This window comes from Mustela nivalis (genome assembly GCF_964662115.1).
Source record: "Mustela nivalis genome assembly, chromosome: 6".
NCBI lineage: Eukaryota > Metazoa > Chordata > Mammalia > Carnivora > Mustelidae > Mustela > Mustela nivalis.
Window position 1 is genome coordinate 115,352,941 of NC_139025.1, and position 20,741 is coordinate 115,373,681.

The 20,741-nt window shown below is 39.6% G+C and overlaps 1 protein-coding gene across 11 annotated transcripts in view; it reads left to right on the plus strand.

The window, feature by feature from the left end:
- Positions 1–20,741, plus strand: part of NEO1 (neogenin 1) — a 232,936-nt gene that overhangs the window by 73,410 nt on the left and 138,785 nt on the right. For all 11 annotated transcript variants that reach the window (XM_082735725.1, XM_082735726.1, XM_082735717.1 and 8 more), the window contains exons 3-5: positions 4,520–4,795; positions 8,590–8,743; positions 18,218–18,354. In XM_082735725.1, the coding sequence (XP_082591851.1) occupies positions 4,520–4,795; positions 8,590–8,743; positions 18,218–18,354 (567 nt within the window). The remainder of the gene's footprint in view (positions 1–4,519; positions 4,796–8,589; positions 8,744–18,217; positions 18,355–20,741) is intronic.

Consider the following 20,741-nt stretch of genomic DNA (forward strand, 5'->3'; position numbering starts at 1 on the left):
TGTTTATCATTTATGTTCTTAAGCTTGGCTTTAATCGTGGCTCCTTCCTTTCAGCAGTCTTCCACAGCCATTCACCAAATCCAGTGAATTCTGCTTCCTGGTTCCCGTGTATGTAGTCCTGAGGCTTGTGCTCACCATCCCTCACCACACAGCCTGTCACTGTCCGCTGCCTCATTCTTTCCCTCTTCCAGGCCAGTGGTCAGGCTCTCTCCTCACTCTTCAGTAGCTCCTCAGTGACAACATCAAGTAGATGACTAAACTCTTGAACAGGCCTCTAGGTCGTTTCATGAGCTGGCCTTCACTTCTACAGCTTCCTGACTAACTGACTTCCTCTCTCCCTCCCTCCCTCCTTCCCTCCTTCCCTTCCTCCCTCTTTTTCTCTTCCCCCTCCCTTTAAAAATATTTATTTATTTATTTGAGAGAGAGAGAGAGGGAGAGGAGTGGGGAAGGGCAGGGGGAGAGGGAGACAATCTAAACACATTCCCTGCTGAGCACAGAGCTTGATGTGGGCCTATATCCCAAGACCCTGAGATCATCACCTGAGCCGAAATCAGGAGTCGCATGCTTAACGACTTAGCCACCCAGACACCCCTCTCCAGCTTCATTTCTTAGCACTCTGCCCTGTCTCTGTCCCTGCCCTCTTCTATCAACAGCAGCAGGATCACTTTCATCACATTTTAAGCTCTGCCAGTACCGAATATTTTCAAATCCCTTTATTCTCTGTCTCTGGCCTTTGCTCATGGCTTCCCCACTGCCTGTTACACCTGTTGTCTGCTTTTTCCTCTCTTTCTACTCTGCTGGGTTTGTCCATCCTTCTTTTTAACTGTCATATCATTCAGGAAGCATATTTTGGTCTAATGTCCTAGTAAACAGCCAATTTTAATACAATGTAGTCAGTTCTTTGGCTGCAGACAAGATTCTGTAGGAGAGTTATTTAACTCACTCGTGGCCTGAGTATCAGGAGGAAAGAAGATCTGAGCTAAGAGATGAATAAAATTTCTTTTAATAGTTGCATAATGTCCATTGTATAGATATACTGTGATTTATCCAAAGATTCCCTTTTAGATTAACAGTTAGATGAATAAAAATTGTATTATGTTAAAGGTAGTAATATAGTAAACAGTCTTTTATAAATCTCTGTAGAAAAGATGATCAGAATTAGTAATTGTATTAATTGCTGGATCATAGAATATACTTTGTGTGTGTGTATATTTCAAAAAGAGCACTGGACTGTTTGGCTGCTCCTCAGAATTTTAACCATCAAGTTACCTTATGACTGAGCAATTCCATTTCTAGGTATCAACCTCAGAGAAATGAAAAGACAGGTCTGTACAACAATTTGTACATGAATAATTATAGCAGCATTATCCATGATAGCCAAAAAGTGGGAACAGTCTGTCAAGTTTGGCTAACCAAACTGTGGACTATTCATACATGGAATGTTATTCAGCAAGAAAGAGGAATGAAATTCTGATATGTACTTCAATGTGGACCAACCTGAAAAACATGATGCTAAGTGAGAGAAGCCACATATCATATGACTTCATATACATGAAATGTCCAGAAGCAGCAAATATAGGGAACCAAGAAGTAGATTGGTGGTTTTCTAGGGCTGAGGTAAGGGCCCAAGGGGTTGGGCGGGTGAATCCAGGGAATGGGGGATGACTGCAAGTGAGTACACAGTTTCTTTAGAGGATGATGAACATGTTCTCCAGTTAGATTACGGTGATAGTTGCACAACTTTGTGTGTATACTAAAAACTATTGAATTGTGGATTTTAAATGATAAACGTTATGGTATATAAATTGTATTTCAATAAAACTATTTTTTTTTTTTCCAAGGAGATACTGCCACATAGCCATTCTAAAAGAACATTGGTTAGTGTTCTTTGGTTGCAAGCAATAGAAGCTGATTCTGGCCAAGTCAACTAAGAAGGGAAATTTTTGAAAGAACACAAAATAGGTAGTAGCTCATAAAATTAAATAGAAGTGTCTTCCCTGCATTCATTTCTCCACAGTAGAAATTTTTGTTTTACTGCCTGGGCAGGAGCCTGGCTGGAGTGTTTTGTGCCTAAAGGTGGAGGAATGGGATGGTCTGAATACAGACATAGTTAATCTCTTCTTGTGAAGCTGGTATCTGGCTCCTCCTAATCCCTCTCTTTTCCATAATTCTCTGGAATCAGCAGGACAAACTGACCTCTTACTTGTGAGCAGAGGAAGCTGCAGCATGGTATGTCCATACTGGTTCCTCCATCTGCTTTCCCTGGTCAGAAACTTGGAGAAATCTTTCGTCTGTCAATGCCACATATGTTGTTGTATCCCCTTGATATAAAAAAATGAGTAAAATTTGTAAGAAAGCTAGATAACTTGCATGTTATTTCTATACGGACTAATTCACCATCATAAAGCTACAAAACCTGGAACTGTCTCTCATAATTTACTATGTTTGCGAGTCTTTAAAGAAACATTTTGTTGTGTTCTCCATATCTCAGAGTCACCTTTTAGATGTTACTGCTAATAATAATAGCAGTTACTATTTGAATAATTTTTTTTCCACATTTACTTATTTATTTTAGAGAGGGAGAGAGAGAGAGAGCATGAGCGGGAGGGGCAGAGACAGAGAGAGCGTCACAAGCCAGCTCTGCACTGACTATGGACCCAGACACAGGGTTTTATCCCAACACCCTGAGATCATGACCTGAGCCGAAACCAAGAGTCAGATGCTTACCGATCATGCCACCTAGGCACCCCTAGTATGTGAGTTTTTATATGCCAGGCAGTGTGTTATGTATGAAGTGTTTATGTTAAATATTAACCTTTTTAACACCATAGGAGGCCTCGTATTGTTCTCATTTTACTGATGGAGAAACTGAGGCTTCGAGGTTAAGTAACTTGCTGATGTCACACATCCATGAAGTGGTAGAGTTGGGATTCACATTCAGGTTATGTGACTCCAGGACTTAGGCTCTTAACCACTACATTCTGTAGCATCTGCATTTTTCTTAATATTTTATTTTGAAATAATTTCAAACTCATATAATTATTGCAAGAATGAAACCAAGAAATCCCATATATTCTTCACTCAGATTACCTAGTTGTTAACATTTTACTCTGTCTACCTTATAACCCCCACAAACATACCCAAATCTTTTTTTTTTTTCTGAATTATTATGGCTAAGTTGGAGGAATTACCCCCACCTAAATACTTCCATGTATATTTCCTAAAAACAAAAATACTCTGCTAAAATAACGATCCATCAATTTTAGGAAATTAGCCTTAATACACTACTACCATAGAGACCATTCTGATTTTACTCGATGTCTCAGTAAAGTTCTTTTTTTTTTTTTAAGACTTTATTTATTTATTTGACAGAGATCACAAGTAGGCAGAGAGTCAGGCAGAGAGAGAGGAGGAAGCAGGCTCCCTGCTGAGCAGAGAGCCCGATGCGGGGCTCGGTCACAGGACCCTGGGATCATGACCTGAGCTGAAGGCAGAGGCTTTAACCCACTGAGCCACCCGGGCACCCCATCAGTAAAGTTCTTAATATAAGCAAAAAACAAAAGCAGGAATTTGCCACTCTGCCACTCCTTTCTGGTCCAGGATTACATGTTGTGTTGAGTAGTTTAGGCTGTTTTGGCCTCAAACCATTCTTTAGTTTATTCTTGTCTCATTTTGTGTTTTCTGAGTTTCCCCTATGAATAGACTCCGGTTTTGCATTTTGGGAAGGAATATCACAGAAGTAAGAGATGCTGTGTTCTTCTTAGTGCGTAATATCAGGAAGTGTCTGATGTTTTGTTTCCTGGTGATGTTAACTTTTATTACTTTGTTAATATGGTCTATACTGTGTTTCTCCACTGTAAAGTTAAATATTTTGTACTTTTATTAATTAGTAATAAGTATTTTGGGAAGAGCTAATTTGAGACTCTGTCTCTATCCTATTCCTCATCCAGCTTTCACCAGTGAGTTTAGCATCCATTCATTCTTTTCTGCATTAATTATTATTATCCCAGTTTTAGCCAGAGGAAACTCCCTTCAAATGACTTCTGTGTCCTTTTGATATGTCCATATTGCAAATGGCATTGATTTTGGACTCTCTCTGGCCAGAGCCAGGAGATTTATACATGTATATATATATATGTATATAATGGCTATGTATGAAATGTATATATATTTTACATATACATTTATATCTGTATATGTGTTTAGCTGTATTTGTGTAATTATATAAAACTAAGTTTATACTGATGCCTCAATTCTATCAGTACTGTGGGCTTTATTCTACCCTTCTGCTTTTCCACATTCGTACCTTGCTTCTCCAACTGTGAGCAATGTGACTCCAGTTATCCTAGTACATTTACTTATTTGACCTGTATCCCTGTTGTAGCCAGTTTCCTGACCCATGGACTTTCTGCTTGACCATACATATGACCACGTGGGCTGACTTGCTCCTGTTTCCTGTGACTACATTTTAAAGTAACATTTAACTACATTTTATTTCTTCTTTTCCTTTATTATCCAGGTCTTCCAAGATTTGCCAGCCAGCCAGAACCTTCTTCAGTTTATGCTGGGAACAGTGCAATTCTGAATTGTGAAGTTAATGTAGACTTGGTCCCATTTGTGAGGTGGGAACAGAACAGACAGCCTCTTCTTCTGGATGATAGAGTTATCAAACTTCCAAGTGGAACACTGGTTATCAGCAATGCTACTGAAGAAGATGGGGGACTTTATCGCTGTATAGTTGAAAGTGGTGGGCCTCCAAAGTATAGTGATGAAGCTGAATTGAAAGTTCTTCCAGGTATTTATTATCAGGACTTGTGGTTTTATGTTATTAATGGGTAAAAATTGTACTGTTAGAATTATCTCTTTTAATAAGCACTGTTAAATATGTGGTGTGACAAATTAATGTCAGCATAAGAAGTCTCAGTTTCTCACAGGCAGAGAAAAGAAAAAGTGCCAGAAAGATTCACTCTTAGGTGAATTCATTAGTAGAAATTTATCAAGCGGTAAAGTGTGTTTAATATCTGTGGCATTCTTCTTGGCCAAAGACACACTAAGTTTGTGTTTTGTCTAGTCTCTATCTGTTCCTTCCCTGTAATGGGGTACTTCATATAGCTCGATCTCTTGTCAGAATCCGGACTCACTCGGGCTAGCTCATGGAGGGCATGGGCAGAGTAGTAAGTGATACAGCAGCTCTGGAAGACACCGGTAAGCAGGGTTCTCAGATCTTTATAGCACTCCCCATTTTAATGTAAACTCAGCCCCTTCCTCCCTCTGTTTGTGGGTTCTCACTCTTTCTGCCCCTGCTGACTCTCCTTCTCTATTTCGTGTGTCTTTTCTCAGCTGTGTACCTTCTGCTTACTCACAACTTCCTCTCACGTGTTGCTCACATGACAGCCTATTGCTGTCTCCTGGCCTTTCAGCTTCCGTTCCCACTGTTGGGTGCCAGAGTCCATATTTCTTCCTTCAAACCTGAGTTTATGAATATAATGGGGCCATCTTTACATTGTTTGGGCAAACTTTTTATTTTTTTTGATATTATATTTATTTATTTGACAGACAGAGATCACAAGTAGGCAGAGAGGCAGGCAGAGAGAGAGGAGGAAGCAGGCTCCCCGCTGAGCAGGGAGTCTGATGCTGGATTCTATCCCAGGACCCTGGGATCATGACCTGAGCTGAAGGCAGAGGCTTTAACCTACTGAGCCACCCAGGCGCCCCAAGGGCAAACTTTTTTGTAAACATCTATTTCATAGGCTAATTTTTTTTAGTCTCTGGCTTGGCTTGCAAGGTGAGCCCAGTGTGAGCAGTGATGCCTGAGGGTGTTCTTGATGGGCTTTGAACTGATTTTTTTTTTTTTTAAATGTAGTTTCTTTCTTTGTCATCATTGTCCATGCCTTTGTCATTCCTGTCCCTGTGTGTTTTCAGCTTGGCAGCCACAATTATTTTTTTAAATGTTTATTAGATCATGTTACATCTTTGCTCAAAACCTGATGGTTTCTCATCTTAGAGTAAACATTAAAGCCCTTGGCCTGTCAGGCTTTGTATAATCATTTTTTTTAAAGATTTTATTTATTTATTTGACAGAGATCACAAGTAGGCAGAGAGGCTGGCAGAGAGAGAGGAGAAAGCAGGCTCCCTGCTGAGCAGAGAGCCTGATGTGGGGCTCAATCCCAGGACCCTGGGATCATGACCTGAGCTGAAGGCAGAGGCTTTAACCCACTGAGCCACCCAGGTGCCCAGGCTTTGTATAATCTTAATGCCATCTCCCTCCCTATCTTTCTCCTTCCATCTGGTACTCTGCTCTCCCTCACTCTGTGATTGTGGCCACCTTATGTTTCTAGAACACTCCAGACATTAGTAGAAAACAGTATCTTCTACTCGCCTTTTGCTCTGCCTGGAATCCTCTTCTTCAGATACCAGCCTGACACAACCGTCTTATTTCTCTGCTCAAATGTTACTTCATTGTTAAACCTTCCTTGGCCACTGTTTAAAACAATAGTCTTCCATATCTCTCCTGATACTTCTTTTCCTCTTAATTTTGTTTCAGAACATATCCATTGTCTGATACACAATGTCTTTTATTTCTTGTCTCTCTCCCCCAGTGGTATATAAGGTCAGCAAGGGTAGGGAATTTTGTCTACTGCCACGAGTGGTAACTGGCACATAGAAGCCAGAAAATATTTGTTCAAATTTATTTGTTTCTATCAAAATATGATTAAATTTAGCTAAGTCCCGATGGAAAAAAAGGAAACTATTGCCATATTGCAGTGTCCCCTGACTTGCGTATGTATGGCAGAAGTCCTATAGAAATAGGACCGACTTGCGTATGTATGGCAGAGGTCCTATAGAAATAGGACCTGGGGTACCATTCAAGGAAATCCTCAAAACCAGATCCAGGGAAACAAGATTTTCAGTGTCAGAGGATGAACCACCATATCTGATGAAACAACCATATTATGAAGCAACCAAATTACTGAATGTTTTATTTACTTCAGTGAGGGAAAACCATAGTTACTAAGCATCGCTTTCTTAATGCAAACTGCTGATTGCATAAAGAATTTGGGGGAAGACATATTTGGTGTGTTGGTTAAGGAGCAAGAGTGGGTTGATTGTCAGCCATAGAGGCATGTTTTATGGTTGGTTACAGATGTGAGAGCAAGTTAATGTCCACTTTAGAAGCAAGTGATTCCACTGCTGAATGACGGACTGTTAAAGCCTGAAGCTGTAACTCATTGGCTGGCTTTCAAAGGCTTGTTCGCTGAAGCGAGTTGTCACTCATCCATTAGACAATGTTTTCTTGTTACTGTGGCTACAGAACTGTCATTCGTTAGTTACACATGTTTAAAGCCAGATCTGGTGGTTGTTACAATGGCTGCAGAACACCTTTTTCTGAGAGTATGGGGACAAGAGTCCTATCTCTTTAACTGAGAACAGACTTTTTCCCTCAAAACTGAACCCTGGAAATACCACTCCATCAAAAAGGAACCCTGTCTTCTAGCCATTGGAGTGTGGCCTTCTCAGATGCTCATTAGAGGAGTAGCTGTATAAAGTGAACACACACAGCGGCAGCCTAATAGTCGTACCATTATAAAAATCAAGGGATTGACAGACTAAGTGAGTTAAAGAGATGAAACTCAAGAAAGATTTTCAGAAGTAACACACAGATGTAGGGATGGAAAGGAAACATCTTATGAAATCCCTGTGAATGGAGAGGGTGCTGTTAAGGATCCTGAGCTTGCACAGTCTTTTCTGTCTTTGTACCACTCATGAAACATTTACTTCATTCAGTGTTTTTAATGTGAGGGGGATTCTTGTTAAATATCCCTCAGTTGACCAGTGAGCACCCTGAAGTTAGGAGCTACAACTTCTACATCCTTGAGGTCCCCAGAGAGCCTAGCACAGTGCTTTAAGTGACTAAGGAAATGTTTGCTAATTTATTTTTTAAGATTTATTTATTTAATTGGGGGGGGTAGAGGGAGGAGGAGAGAGAGAATCTCGAGGATACTCACTGCTGAGCTCAGAGCCTAAAGCAGGGCCCAATCTTACGACCCTGAGATCACGATCTGAGCCAAAATCAAGAGAGTCAGATGCTTACCCAACTGAGCCACCCAGACACCCTGAAATGTTTGCCAATTTAAATGGACTTTTTTTTTTTTTAAAGATTTTATTTGTTTATTTGACAGAGATCATAGTAGACAGAGAGACAAGCAGACAGAGGAAGGGAAGCAGGCTCCCTGCTGAGCAGAGAGCCTGATGCGGAGCTTGATCCCAGGACCTTGGGATCATGACCCGAGCTGAAGACAGAGGCTTAACCCACTGAGCCACCCAGGCGCCCCTTAAATGGAATTTTTGGGTCACTTTCGCTTAAAATATTTTGTTATGCAAAACCACATAGGGTGCCTGGGTGGCTTAGCTGGTAAAGTATGCAACCCTTGATCTTGGGGTCATGAGTTCAAGCCCCACATTGGGGATAGAGTCTACTTAAAATAAAATAATAAAGCCACACAGACTGAACAGGAATTTGCCATCCCTCATCATTAAAGTAGTAAAGTGCTTTCTTAATTATTGTCTTTCATTTTTTAAATTTTTTAGATCCTGGGTTCACTTCAAACTTGGTATTTTTGAAACAACCTTCTTCCTTAGTCAGAGTCCTTGGTCAGAGTGTGGTGTTGCCATGTGTTGCTTCGGGACTTCCTACTCCAACCATTAGATGGATGAAAAATGAGGAGGCACTGGACACAGAAAGGTAATGTCTGCCTAAAAGCCTTTTTAGCCTTTGCTTGAGACTTGGTCTAATCTAATTGGGGACTACTGATTAATAATGAAAAAAAAAGTATCTATTTTTATTTAAGCACATTATAATGCTCATTTATCATTCTTGAAATAGTTTATATGGTATATATGATTAGGATGTTTAAAGAAAAAATTGCTTCCAAAATTTCAAAATAAGGAGTAATTATTCTGTTTGTTCTTTCTAAGCTACAGTATACTTAGCTTAAGGCCTCATGACCTCCTTCCCTAAATTGTTGCAGGAGTTTCTGGTCCTGACTAGCCTGACTTCTAATTCCTTTTCATGTGCTTTTTTGCTCACAATAGTTTTTTCCTTTATTCTAAGAATAAAAGAGAATGCATTCCTCATCCTTCTGTTTTTGCCTTTTAAAATCATACCAGCCTTCTTCGATGATCATAAATCCTTCCTCTTCCACATAAGCCATTTCTCTTAACGTCAGCCATCCTGTCATCCATCCCTCATTACTTCCGTGTGTAATGGATACTTGGCATATGTAATGGATGCTTTTCTCTGTTGTATTCTGATAAAAGAACCAAGGTGGTGGTGGTGGTATTTAGGTATATTTTGTTTCCAAAGCAAAGTCATTTTGTGTGTTGCAGGATGTTCGGTATCTTCCTTGGCCTTTATCCACTATATGCTAGTAGCTCTCCCAAGTTGTGACAACCGAAAATATTTCTAGATGTTGACAGATGTCCCCTTAGAGGACAGAATGGTCCCCAGTTGAGGACCATTGTTGCAAAGCAGATTTCAATAGAAATCTGATGTAACCATGTATGAAACTTAAAATTTTTGGTAGCTAGATTAAAAAAAAAAAAAAACCAAGATGTAACTCCTCAGTACTAAATACAATAGTAATAATTTATATGATGCACCTGTTAAAGTGAAATGTAGTTCTACCAAAACAATAAAGTTGTGGTTAGTGTTGCTTCAGCTTTTACATTTAAATAAAACTAAATAAAATTCAGAGTTCAGTTTTCAGTCTTTCTAGTCACATTTCAATTGTCAGAGACCACCTGTGGCTAGTGGCTGTTGATTTGGACTGAGCAGGTCTAAAGATTCCCAACTGAGTAATCTAAAGTAAGCAGACTGTCTTAATTTGTGTACTGAAGTAACCAAGACCTGGGAAAGGGTTAACTCTCTGGTTAGCTTGGTGATCAACCTTCAGTGATAGGTGGGAATGATAGAATGCACTAAGGTGTTTCATTAGCAAAACTGATGGTATCATCTCTAGTATCTCCTTTTCTTTCTCAGCACCCACCCAGTCACCAACTACTTCTGCCCATATTTTACTTTCTTTCTTCCCACTCCTTTCCCCAGCTAATTATTATGCAAAGAATTTATAAGACTTCTAGGGAATATTTAAAACTTGTGCTAACTGAAACATAGGGAACCTTTAAAAGGGGGATAAAAATTTGAAGCTCTCTTAGGGTAGAAATTTATTTTTTTATTTTTTTAAAAGATTTTATTTTTTGACAGAGATCACAAGTAGGCCAAGAGACAGGCAGAGAGAGAAAGGGAAGAAGGCTCCCTGCTGAGTAGAGAGCCCGATGCGGGCTCGATTCCAGGACCCTGGGATCATGACCTGAGACGAAGGCAGAGGCTTAACCCACTGAGCCACCCAGGCATCCCTAGGGTAGAAATTTAAATTGGCTACATGTTAGAACAAAATCTTTATCAGGAGTAGGAAAGCTGAGGCTCCTTGGGGGCTCAGTCCATTAAAGGTCCAACCCTTGACTTCTCCTAAGGGCATGATCTCAGGGTGATGAGATCCAGCCCTGCACTGAGCTCCACACCCAGTAGGGAGTCTGTTTGGGATTTTCTCTCTCTCCCCCTTTCCCCCCTCCTGCCCTGCCCCTTTCCCTGCTTGTACACATGTGTTCTCTCTCTCTCTCAAATACATCTTTAAATTACTTTTTAATTAAATTTTATTTATTTGTGAGAATGCAAGTGGAGAGAGGAGCAGAAGGGGAGGCAGAGGAACAACTAGATTCTCCACTGAGTGCAGATGCTGACATGGGGCTTGATCTCAGGATTCTGAGATTATGACCTGAGCCTAAACTAAGAGTAGGTTACTTAGCCACTGAGCCAGAAATAAATAAATCTTAAAAAAAAAAAAAAAAAGGAGTAGGAAAGCTGAAATAGGTTCTTTTTAAAGTTTTTGTATTTTATCATCATAGAAGGAAATTGTGAAAATAAGCAGATCACAGGTGCTGCAGAGGGTAGGGAGCCCTGATCATGGACAGAGGTGAGAGAGAGAGAGAGAGGGGGGAGTACACAGGAGATTGCACAGGGAAAATTCTTACCCCAAGTGGGAAAACTAGAAGGGCTTATTTTTGTGAGTTTTTAACAAAGAATGAGGCTCAAAGATTGGAGTTTGAGTCCGTGGCATGGTTGGTATGGAGCCCTGAGGGCATTGCAGTGCTTCTGTAAAGAAGGAGGACAGATAGCCAGGGGCAGATGGTGAAATCTGAGAGTGCACTGGGAGAGACGATTCCCTCTTCTTGTAGTGCATCTGGAAGAGATGGCATTGACTCTCTGGGAACAAAAGAGCCACTTCGCATGCCCCTCAGCATAGGTGGGGAGCTACCTGCAGAGGGTGGCTAATTTGGATACTGACTCTTCACTGTGCTTCTCTCCAAACCCACACCCCTGTGCTTTTGTACAACTGCCCTTCTGGGACAAACCTGAATCAGTCCCAATGCAGTGAGACCCTCCTTTAGAGGACCGGTGGGGGCTTCTACCATGTCAGGTCCCAAATATTTGGAGTTTTAAAACTTAGCCTGCCTGAGATAGAACATGGGTTCACTGAGCTGCCAGGCAGGCAGATGGCCCAGACACAGATAGGGTGAAGGCAGTGAACTGAAAGACACCTGGGACACATGAGGGAAGATTGTTCATTCTTCTGGGAGGGCTTCCCAGGCAGCATTGTTTGAGAACTCCCCTCTCCAGGGATAAGGCGGGCACTGATACCATTTCTCTCCCCTACTCCTCAGCATAAACTAACTTCAATAAGTAGCATAGCGCCTGCTGTGGCAGCCTAATCCAAGTGGCCTACACCAAGTCCCACCCCACTGCACTCTGCAAGTGCTGCTTTTCATAGGCAAGTGTGTCTGAGAACCAGAGCAGCAGCACTCTCCCCTAGAATACCAGAATAAAACCCCTGCATGCACCAGGTTTACTGACTATAGAGCTCTGCAAAGCTTCAGCTCTAGTGGAAATAGCATTAGGTCTCTCTTAATAAGCAGACAAATCAGAGTGCACCTAGTTAAAAACCACCACACTCTGGCCAAGGTCCAAACACTTCCCACTGCAGGCAAGAAGAAATTCTGCGGAGGGCTGACCTGAGGGAAAAAGCAGCCAAAACATAGCAGCAGAGTGTATACAGCATACACCAGAAACACTTCCTGAAACACCAGGCCCTGGACAGTATATGACCTCTTCCTCATAAAGCCATTAATCTCAGCAGCAGGAAACAATACATTCTGGCTTTCCTAACACACAGAAGACAGACACCTAGACATAATGCCAAGATGGAAGAATTCATGCCAAAAGAAAGAACAAAGAAGAGGTCTTGGCCAGGGATCTAATCAAAATAGATAGAAATAATACGCCTGATCCAGAATTTAAAGCATCAATCATAAGGCTACTAGTTGGGCTTGAGAAAAACATAGAAGATACCAGGGAGTCCCTTTCACAGAGATAAAAGACATTAAAACTAGTCAGGCCATAATAAAAAAAATGGTATAACCAAGTTGCAAAACCATCTGGATATAATGACAACAAAGATGGAAGAAACAGAGGAATGAATGAGTGGTACAAAGATAAAATTATGGAAAATAATGAAGCTTAAAAGAAGAGGGAAAAGAATTTGGGATCGCAAATGTAGTCTTAGGGGACATGGGAGTCTTAGAAGAGGAAAAAAGAGGGTTTATTTGGGGGAAATTATAGCTGAAAACTTAGCCAACCTGGGAAAGAAAACAGACATCTGAATCCAGGAGGCACAGAGACCTCTCATCAAAATCAACAAAAGCAGGCCAACACCCAGATGTATTGTAGTTAAATTTGCAAAATATAGAGATAAAGAAAAAAATCCCAAGAGCAGCAAGATAGGAGAAGTCCCTAACTTACAGTGGAAGACAAATAAGGTTAAGAGCAGATTTTTCCACAGAAACTTAGTAGGCCGGAAGAGAGTGGCGTGATATATTCAACGTGCTGAATGGGAAAAATATGCAGATAAGGATACTCTATCCAGCAAAGCTGTCACTGAGAATAGGAGAGATAAAAAGTTTCCCAGACAAACATAAACTAAGGGAATTCATGACCATTAAACCAGCACTGCAAGAAATATTAAAGGGGCCTCTAGTCTTCAAAGACTAGAAAGAAACAGAAAATCTCCAGAAATGACAGAACAAGCACTAAATTCATATCTGTCAGTAATCACTCCGAATGGGGTTATGGAGAGAGTAGTTGGATTATGGACATTGGGGAGGGTATGTGATATGGTGAGTGCTGTGAAGTGTGTAAGCCTGATGATTCACAGACCTGTACCCCTGGGGTAAATAACATATTGTATGTTAATAAAAATAATTAATAAAAAATCACTCCAAATGTAAATGGACAAAATGCACCAATCAAAAGACATAGGGTGTCAGAAATGGGAAAAATTGCTATATGCTGCCTACAAGAGACTTATTTTAGACCTAAAGACAGGAGCAGATTGAAAGTGAGGGGATAGAGAACTATTTATCATGCTAAGGGACATCAAAAGAAAGCCAGAGTAGCAGTGCTTATGTCATACAAACTAGATTTTAAGCTGAAGACTGTAACAGGAGATGAAGAAGGGTACTATATCATAATAAAAAAGCCCTAGTCTTCCAGCAAGAAGACCTAACAATTATAAATATTTATGCTTCCAATTTGGGAGCACCTAAATATGAGTAACAAACATAAAGGAATTAATTGATAATACAATAATAGAGGACTTTAACACCCTACTTACGTCAACAGACAGATGATCTAGGCAAAATCAACAAGGAAACAGTGGCTTTGAATGACACACTGGACCAGATGGACTTAAAGTTGTTTAACTTCATTAGCCATAGGGAAATGCAAATTAAAATCACAGTAAGATACTGCTACGTACCTATCAGAATAGCCACACTTTGTAAAAATTGACAGTATCAAATACTGTTAAATGGGATCCGTCTGACATTGCTGGCTGGAATGTGGAAATGGTACAGCCACTCTGTCATTGGCCTTTTCTTTAAAAGCTTACCATGTTGGAACTACCATATGACCCAACATTAACACTTTGGGGCATTTATCCTGTAGAAATAAACTTCATGTTCCACACAAGTCTGCCTATCTGTATTCACAACAGCTTCATTTGTAATAGCTCCAAACTAGAAATAGCCCAGATGTCCTTGATTGAGTGAATGGTTAAACAAACTAAGGTATAGCCACACTGGAATTCCTGCCAAGCAATAAAAGGAAGGAACCATTGTTATATGCAACAACCTTGGTGGATCTTTGGAGAATTATGCTGAGTGAAAAAACCCAATCCCCAAAGGCTATATACTGTATGGTTTTATTTATATAATATTCTCCTTGAAATGACGAATTTACTGAAATGGAGAACAGATTGCCAGGGGTTCAGTTGCCAGGGGTTGTGAGGAGGTGGGAGGAAAAGGAAAGGGGTGTGGCTATAAAAGAGCCACGGGAGGGGTCCTCATGGTGATGGAAATGTGAGTGTCTGGTTGTGATGTTGTACTCTACAAGATTACCATTGGGAGAAACTGGGTAAAGACATACGTACAGTAGGTTCCTGTATTAGTGTTTTGTTTTTTTTTTTTTTTTTAAGATTTTTATTTGTCAGAGCACACATGGAGGGTTAGCACAACAGGCAGTGGAAGAAGCAGATCCCAGGACCCTGGGATCATGACCTGAGCCCAAGGCAGATGCTTAAATGACTGATTCACACAGGTGTTCCCCCTCTGTATTATTTCTTAAAACTGCAGTTACCTCATAATAAGTTTAATGAAAACAACAACAACAACAAAAGAGAATAAGTATTGTTCCCTTCCTTTCCTGCTGTTTTAAAAGAAGAGATGGCCTTTTGTGCTCTGGATTTTACTACTTTCCACTTTCTCCAGCACTTTTATGAATCTTCTTTTCAAAATTTTTTCTCTCCATTGGCTCCTTCTCTTTTTCCTGTAAAAAGGCCTACCTTTCTCTCACTCAAATAACAACACATAAGAAACTAAATTAAGCAAATTTCCTTTTGTTTTTCCCTTTCACACATATTACCCTAACCTTAAGAATCTTCTGGAGAGGGGCACCTGGGTAGCTTGGTGGGTTAAAGTCTCTGCCTTCAGCTTGGGTCATGGTCCCAGGATCCTGGGATGGAGCCCCGCATCGGGATCTCTGCTCAGCGGGGAGCCTGCTTCCCCCTCTCTCTCTGCCTGTTTCTCTGCCTACTTGTGATCTCTCTCTGTCAAATAAATAAAATTAAAAAAAAAATCTTCCTGGACATGAATTTCTTCCTCAGCTTCTCTAATTCATCTATAAGATCTTTCATGGAACCTTCTAACCATCTCTGAAAACCACCAGTTACCACAGAACACTCCAGTTCTTCCCATACTTACTCTGGCTTCATTCCAGATACATCTGGAGTGATCTTTCCAAAGCTCAGATCTCATGATATCGTTGTCAACCCTCTCCCCACTTCTAAAAATATTTAATGAATTTTCATTATTTTTAAGTTAAGGACTCAAATTTTTAAAATGACTTTCAAAACCTTGTATAGTCTGGCTCCATCTCATCTTTCTCTTTCTTTTTTCTCTCTTAAACTTGGCCACACTGGTTATTTTCAGATCCTGAAACACTGTGGTACTTTCTGCCACCATTCTCTTGCATATGCTACTTTTTCTTTCTGAAATCTTTTTCTCCTTCTCATTCTTTAGATCTCAGTTCAAGGGTTACTTTGGTCAGAAAAATTTCATTCCTAATTTTCTGGTAGGTTCTTCTGGTAGAGTATTTTTTGAAATTATTATCTTTCATGTGTGTCTTTCCCCCTGCACAGAAGCACTGGTTGTGTTTTTGCTCACTGTTGCATCCCCAGCTGCTATCTGACACACAGAGGCACAGCAGTAAATATTTGCTGAGTGGATGAATCCCTCTCCTTACCTTCATTGTCCATTGTTTTTAAGAGTTGTCAATAGTTTTTGCCATCTTTTTACCTCTGTTATTACTGCCAGAGTTCATCTTTTTCTCTTTAATTCTGGACCATTAAAATGATTTCACAATAGAAGTTTCTGCTTTGAGTCTTTTTCCCATTCCTCTTGTCCTTCACTAAATCGTGTTGATTTATCTCTTTCAAGGCCTTTCCTTTGGCAAAACAAGTAAACATAAAGTCTCCTTAGCACACCAAGGTCTCCTAGACTGACCCCTGACTGCCCAGGGACACACATACTTCCTTTGTCCAGCAGCACTCAACCTAACTTGGGTCCAGTGACCATGTTTACTTTTTAACATACTGTTCCTTTTGCTATATCTTTGAATTTTGGAGTTTTTAAGACTTGGTTGCCATCTTACTGGAAGCTATCACATCATCATGTGAACAGGTTTAATGAGTTCTGTCAAACTAACAGCCATTCCTCCTCCCTGGCTTCTTTCAAGGGAGTAAAGATTGACTTCTGTACTGGCACTCAGTTATGGCAAATTTGAAACAAAGCAAGTATCAGGAGTATTTTTTAGTATAATTATTAAATAGAAATTACTGTATCTCAGTTCAAAAGTACCCTACCAAATAGTATTTCAAATTATATTCCTCTCAGCTGGGTATCATGTGTGTATATTGCTGATTTTCCACTCGTGGGCATTGTTTTCCATTTCTGAAGACTAGTACTAATTTTTTCTCGTGAAATAGAGGATTTTAAATTTTGTAAATTTTTCTTATTTTGTGAGGCATGGAAATCGTGTCTTATCTCTCCGTTTTATCCTAGTAGTTCTTGCTCTGTTCCGTGATATGTTCATTGCTTCTCTAGCTCATCATGTTCAGTTGGAATTTGAGGTAATAGAAGGCCACTTGATAAAGTTGAGTCAGGATCTCTTGCAGGGTATTTCATAGAGAAGCCACCAAACCCGATTCTGGTTTTCCTCTTTCATTGTCCAGAAACTTAATCTTGTGTATCAGTTTTGGGAAGCTTAATTACTCAGGTTCAGAGCATACTGAAATTTAAGCCAGAATAGCTCTTTAGTTAGGATGAGAATTATAAATGTGGCACAGACCAAATAGTCATTTCCTCTCTTTTTTCCCCATCAGTAATTCTATATGAAAAGCCATGTTTTTTGTTAAGCGTAGATACAGGTACGAAATGTGACAATATTAAGATTTGAGAGAAATATCTGCCTATGAAAACCAGTTTAGACATAGAACCTCCAAATAAAAATAAAATTATAACTCCACAAACTTGGATCCAAATCAACTAAACTTGTTTACTTTATAAAAACTTGATGAGAATATTGATTTCTGATTTTTTCCCCTTAGTGTTATAGGATCACTTTTTTTTTTTTCTTTAAATAGTCTCTTTGAAAGATTTAAATCACTATACAGATTTAGGTTATTGTGGTCAGTGTCCTTGTTGATAATGGCATGATAGCATATTCTTACCTGGTAACCACACCCAGGTTGCTGCTCTCTGCCAACTCTGTTCTCTCCCTTCCCTGTCCGTTTTTCTCCCTTTCCTAGCCAAGCCACCATAGGAAGCTTTCAGTAGGCAGGGTGGCCTCATGACTTTGTGTTTCTGATCTGACATTTTACCTTCTCCAGTAGTCCCCTCAGTGTGGCATAGCTGTAGTGGAGTGACAGATTGATTCCAGACTTCAAAATTAAATTATTTGCAGGAAAAAATGGGGAGATCTGGGAGGCAGGGATGGATTGTGGGGAGTGGAATTCGCTACAAAACTTGTATACCTTTGAGAATAATTAGATGTGTTTAGAGATAGGGGTGCCAAGTGGCTCAGTAGGTTCAGCATCTGACTTTGGATTTTGGCTCAGGTCACAATCTCAGAGATGTGAGATCCAGGCCTGCTTTGGGCTCTACACTTGGTATGGAACCTGCTTAAGACTCTCTCTCTCCCTCTCCCCTACCCCTCTCCACCCCAAGTTTGCATGCTCTTCCTCTCTCTCTCAGAAAAAATACGTGTTAGATATAATTCATTATAACATTTTGATTTGTATTTGTGATTATTTATGCATGTTAAATATGAACAGAGTAAATTGGACCAAATTAAATTCTGCTAATTTTGTTAGTCTCTCTGTAGCCATGTAAATAATAATGCATTTTAAGTGTTTTCTCTGTTTTATGTGAAGAGTTTCCCAGTTATTGTTTTCCTAGTTCTGAAATGTGCCAATATTTTTTTATGCAGCTCTGAAAAACTGGTGCTGCTGGCAGGTGGTAGTCTGGAGATCAGTGATGTTACTGAGGATGATGCGGGGACTTATTTTTGTATCGCTGATAATGGAAATGAAACAATTGAAGCTCAAGCAGAGCTTACAGTACAAGGTATGTCATTATTTCCTGTATAAATAAATTCTGTGGGTTTGCTAATTGTTTAACATTAAAGTAGAAGAGACAATGCAGCATAATAGTTAAAACCCTGAGCTTTACACCAGATTGCTTAGGTTCAATTCTTGGTCTTATATTTCCTAGCTATATAACTATAGGAAACTTACTTAACCTCCCTGATGCTCATTTACATCATCTGTAAAATGGAGATAATAAGAGTACTTGCCTCATTGGGGTTAAGGATTCAAAGAGTTAATACTTGTAAATTCCTAGAATATGTCACTAGAATATGATAAGAGCCCAGTTAATTATTGCTATTATCTATAGTAGTAGTATGGCAAAGGCTGTGTTCTGGGGCATCTGGAAGGTTCAGTTCACTTTTCTTAGTTCACTCAGAGAGACTTCTTACACTCTGACCTTGAACCGTTTATCTCCTAAGCATTGGTGTTCCTTCCTTTCAGGAGAATAGATCACCCAGGATGGAATGCACTATGTCTCTCAATGTAACATGGTCATCTCTTTGATGACTTGGTTAGGTTATCTCTTCCTGTTCAACTAATGTTGGTCCTCACAGCATCTTCCCTTACAGGTTCTCTGATTTAGAAGTACGAGAAAATGAACATGGCATTATCTCTCCTTTATCTCTGTGTCCCTTATTCTTCCTCCATATTGAAATGTTCCATGAGAGGACTATTTGCTACCTTGCCTATAATTTATCTACACCCTCATTTTATCTTTGTTTCAACTAAAAAATTTTAAGACCTTTCCTATTACTTTCAGGAAATCCAACTTTGCTTGGATATGTAGAGATGTATTTTGGCTCATAATATTCATTATTACCTTGTCTCAAATTGTATTATATTTGATATAATACTTCCTAATCTGTGGTTTAGGGTTATTCCGTATTTTTATGAAAGTTTGTTTCTCTTGGCTCACTGGTGGGTTTCAGAGTAGGAGGTATGATAGCCACACTTATACTTCCAGTAGTCAGCAGAGGACTCAAATTTATTTTGTTTTATATATAACATATATATTTGTTTATTTTTGCTTATCTCTACACCCAGCGTGCAGCTTAAACTCATGACCCCGAGATCAAGAATTGCATGCTCCACTGACTGAGCCAATTTGAAGGGTTCAAATTTGTTTCTGATAGGAATTGGGGAATAGACTGCTTGGGGTTCTCCTATGCTGGCAAAAGCACAGAATGTTTATGTTCTCTGTTGCTATTTGTGGATGGATTCATCCTCTCTGAAAATCAAAAGAGCAAGCCTTAGACTGTAATTATTACAGTTAATTACATAACTATTGCCTCACTTGAGCTCAACCATCATTCTTGGCTTGGTCGAAGGTTGGCTATGACCAATTGTAGAATGACCTATTTCTATTTTATTTATCTGTTTATCCATTTTATTTCTTTACCTCTGTGTGTGGGTGGGATCATACAAGTAAAATATTAGTGAACTCCATCCATCTTACTTGGTCCTGGTGCCTCCCTTACTAGATGTTTTCTCTTTTTGTTTTTACCATTAGTCAGATTCTTAGTCTAACACTCTCTTCTGTTTCTTACCTGTGCCTCAGTTTCCTTCACGGTAAAGTACTTTGTTACTAACCTCAGATGTGAGGCATAGTGTCTGCTGTATATGTTGGTTGCATTTGTCCATCTGGTGATTTTCTGCTTTTTAACTTTCATTTATTGTTTGGAATTGAATTAAGACTCTTTTAGTAACTTACTATATTTTTTTTAGTTATAAAATAATGCATACATATTTACAGTTTTTACCTAGTTCCATCTTAATCTATGCCTCTAATTTTCGAGAAAGTGCCCTTTAAATGAGTACATTCTAGAAAACTAAGGAAAGCTTAAGAGTAAAGAAACCTACATATTAAAAATTACTACAACCTTCTCTAATTAAACAGCATGGTATTGGCCCAAGAGTAGGTGACCAAAAGGAATAAAATCCAGCTGTTATAAGTAATTCTAGAACTTAAAACTATTATCAAAGTAGCAGTTCAGTTCAGAGGGGAAAAAACTTTTATTTACTAAAGGGTATTGGTAGAATAGATTTTCAAGCAGGAGAAAATAAAGTTGGTCAAAGTATGAAAAAATGAAGAACATGTGTTTTTTTTTTTTTAAAGATTTTATTTATTTATTTGACAGACAGAGATCACAAGTAGGCAGAGAGGCAGGCAGAGGGAGAGGGGGAAGCAGGCTCCCTGCTGAGCAGAGAGCCTGATGTGGGGCTTGATCCCAGGACCCTGGGATCATGACCTGAGCCGAAAGCAGAGGCTTTAACCCACTGAGCCACCCAGGTGCCCCAAGAACATGTTTTAATGTTTGTATTATCTGTGCTGGAAGAGACAGTCTAAGAACAGGAAAGAACATG